The sequence below is a fragment of the Humulus lupulus genome, chromosome 1 (assembly GCF_963169125.1).
Source record: "Humulus lupulus chromosome 1, drHumLupu1.1, whole genome shotgun sequence".
NCBI classification, from domain to species: Eukaryota; Viridiplantae; Streptophyta; class Magnoliopsida; order Rosales; family Cannabaceae; genus Humulus; species Humulus lupulus.
In genome coordinates, this window is record NC_084793.1 from 250,266,571 (window position 1) to 250,270,279 (window position 3,709).

General features: G+C 39.7%; 1 protein-coding gene and 1 non-coding gene across 2 annotated transcripts; one reads left to right on the top strand and one right to left on the bottom strand.

The window, feature by feature from the left end:
* Window positions 1-926: 926 nt before the first annotated feature.
* LOC133813416 (small nucleolar RNA R71) lies at window positions 927-1,032 on the bottom strand. Its single transcript, XR_009884428.1, has one exon. It is a non-coding gene; the product is annotated as a small nucleolar RNA R71 (small nucleolar RNA).
* Window positions 1,033-1,048: 16 nt separating this feature from the next.
* Window positions 1,049-2,175, top strand: LOC133832224 (uncharacterized). Its single transcript, XM_062262597.1, has 2 exons — window positions 1,049-1,519; window positions 1,816-2,175. The coding sequence occupies exons 1-2, from the start codon at window positions 1,049-1,051 to the stop codon at window positions 2,173-2,175; spliced, it is 831 nt and encodes a 276-aa protein (XP_062118581.1).
* Window positions 2,176-3,709: the final 1,534 nt, after the last annotated feature.

The window sequence follows — 3,709 nt, forward strand, 5'->3', positions numbered from 1 at the left end:
TTGCACAATTCTTATATCACAACATTTTTAATTAATTTTCGTGCTTTTAAATCATTTTGTTAGACTTTAGTTTCACAATCAAAAACTTAAAAAAACAGTCCTTGAGGAGACGATATCGGCTACTTGTTGTTGTATTACTTGTTGTTGACAGTGTACACTTGCACTTTGTTATACTATCCGCAACAAGCTTTTGGCGCCGTTGTTGGGGACTATTTAAAGTCATTTATTGTGAAATTAATTATCTTGCAATTTGGTTTAATTTTATTTAGTGCTGACTTGGGTGATTCTCGTGCAAATTCAAGTTCACACAGTGCATGAACAAGAATCAAAACCCTAAACTACTTCCCCTTGATCTAGAAATTGAACGTACATTCAGAAGAAGGCAAAAATTACAAAAATCCAAAAGGGAAGTAGTAGTGATGGATGTTGAGCAAGGAGCTCAACAGGGAGCCGCTCAAAGGGCAGCAAATCAAGCAGGAGCTGCTCAAGAAAGAGTAGCTCAATGGGGAGTAGTTGTTAATAATGGGCAGAACGTTGTTATTATAGTTTATGATTGAGATCATGCCATTAGGCAATACACTCTCCCCCTCTTCAACGAGCACAATCCAGGAATTGTGAGACCAGAAATTCAGGTTGCATAGTTTGAATTGTATTCGGTTATGTTCCAAATGCTTCAAACTGTGGGCCAATTCAGTGGGATGCCAACAGAAGATCCTCACCTTCATCTTCCCTTGTTCATTGAAGTGAGTGATTCTTTCAAGTGTCTCAGAGTTACAGAGGATGCCCTGAGATTGAAAGTGTTCCCATACTCCTTGAGAAACAGAGCGAGAGCTTAGTTGAACTCTTTGCCATCTGATTCTATGACTACTTGGCAAGTGTTGGCTGAGCGGTTTTTGATGAAGCACTTTCCTCCCACTAAGAATTCCAAGCTCCGCAATGAGATTACTTCATTTCAGCAACTTGATGAAGAATCTTTATATGCGGCATGGGAGTGGTTTAAGGAGTTGTTACGAAATTCCCTCATCATGGCATTCCTCGTTGCATCCAAATGGAGACGTTCTATAATGGTCTCAACACTTACACAAGAATGGTGGTTGATGATTCGGGGAATGGGGTTCTTCTTGCTAAGTCCTATAATGAGGCATATGAAATCCTTGAGAGGATATCCAACAACTATCAGTGGCCCACTACTAGATCATCTACAGGTAGAAAGGTGGCTAGTATTCATGATGTAGATGCCATCACTTCCTTGGCGGCCCAAGTTTCCTCTATTTTGAATATGCTTAAGACAATGAACATGGGGATGAATCAGTCAATGGGGCAGCCTATGGGGTCACAAATGGGGCAAATGGAGAACATTTCTTGTGTGTATTGTGGTGAGGGTCATATTTTTTACAATTGTCCTTCCAATTTCGCAGTTGTGTGTTACATGGGGAACCAAAATAGGAATGGTCCTTATTCTAATTCCTACAATCCATCATGGAGGCAACATCCCAACTTTTCTTGGAATAATCAATGGGTTGGCCCTAGCACTTCATATATGCATCCCAATTCCCACCGGGCTATTCTCCACAAGCACAACAACAAAGGCCACAACAACAAGCAATGCAATCTAACTCTCTTAAGAATATGTTGAAAGAGTATATAGTGAAGAATGAAGCCATGATTCAAAGCCAAGCGACATCATTCAGGAATTTAGAAAATTAGGTTGGGCAACTAGCTAATGAGCTTAGAAATAGACCCCATGGCGCATTGCCAAGTGATACCGAGAATCTAAGAAATGTGGGCAAGGAACATTGTAAATTCATCACTTAGAGAAGTGGGAAAGAGTTGGAGAATAACAAGACAAATTCTGGGCATGAGGATGAGCCCACTTCAATCCAAATAAATGAGGAAATCCAAAACGATGTTGAAATTTCTAGTGTACCAAAATTTGCCTCTGCCCAGAATGTTGCACAATTGCTACAGCATAGTCGCCCAGACAGCTCAATTTCAAAGCAGCTTCCTCCATTTCCTCAACGTTTTCAGAAGCAAAAGTTGGATTCTCAATTCAAGAAATTTCTAGATATGTTGAAGCAGTTGCATATCAACATCCCACTTGTAGAGGAACTTGAGCAAATGCCTAACTATGTGAAATTCATGAAAGATGTTCTTACAAGGAAGAGAAGGTTATGAGAGTTTGAAACTGTGGCTCTAACTAAGGAGTGTAGTTCATTTCTACAAGACAAGTTGCCACCAAAGTTTAAGGATCCTCGGAGTTTCACTATTCCATGTACTATTGGAGACACTTATTGTGGGATGGCTTTATGTGATTTGGGTGTTAGCATTAATTTGATGTCAATGTCTATTTTCAAGCAATTGGGGATTGGAGAAATCAAGCCTACTCCTGTTACTCTTCAACTTGCAGATAGATCTCTTACTCATCCAGATGGGAAGATTAAAGATGTTTTGGTAAGGGTAGACAAATTCATATTCCCTGCTAATTTTATTGTGCTAGACTATGAGGTGGATAGAAAGGTGTATATTATTCTGGGGAGGCCATTTCATGCAACAGGAAGAACTTTGATAGATGTGCAAAAGGGTGAGCTTACCATGAGGGTCCAAGCTGAAAAGGTGAATTTTAATGTTCTTAAGGCTATGAAGTTTCCTGATGAGGTTGAGGAATGCTCAGTGGTTTCAGTGGTAGATTCTTTGGCATCAAAGGAGTTTTAGACTAGTAGTGTTAATGATCCATTAGAGAGGTTACTATTGTTTGACTCTCAAAATGACGAACATGAGAAGGAGTACTTAGCTTGGTTGGAAGCTAATTCTCAAGGGTTAAGAACAAAAGGCGATTTGATTCATTGGAGTTGTCATCTAGGGAGTTCAAGGCTCCCAACCATCGATTGAAAAGCCACCTTAGTTGGAGTTGAAAGTCTTACCATCACATTTGCGATATGCCTACTTGGGTCCATCTTCCACCTTACCTGTCATTATTTCAATGGAGTTAACTCAGGAACAAGAAGAAAAGTTGCTAGAGGTGTTGAGAAAGTTTAAGAAGGCCATTGGGTGGGATATTGCAGATATTCGAGGTATTAGTCCTTCTTTGTGTATGCATAAGATCTTTCTTGAAGATAATGAAAAATGTTCTATTGAGGGGCAAATAAGACTAAATCCTATCATGAAGGAGGTGGTGAAGAAGGAAATTATCAAGTGGTTAGATGTTGCCATTATTTATCCTATCGCCGACAGTTCATGGGTGAGCCATGTTCAGTGTGTGCCTAAGAAGGGTGGGATCACAGTGGTGAAGAATGAAGATAATGAGTTGATTCCTACTAGAACTGTGACTGGATGGAGAACTTGCATGGACTAGAGGAAGCTAAACAAGGCCACTAGAAAGGATCATTTCCATTTTCCTTTTATTAATCAGATGGTAGACAAACTTGCTGGGAGAGAGTACTATTGTTTCCTTGATGGGTAATCTGGTTACAATCAAATAGCAGTGGCTCCAAAAGATCAACACAAGACTACATTCACTTGCCCATATGGTACTTTTGCATTCAGGAGAATGCCCTTTAGTTTGTGCAATGCTCTGGCAACGTTTCAATGATGTATGATGGCCACTTTTACTGATATGGTGGAGAAATTCTTAGAAGCATTCATGGATGACTTCTCTGTTTTTGGTGAATCCTATGATGACTGCTTAAGTAATTTGGCTAATCTTTTGCAA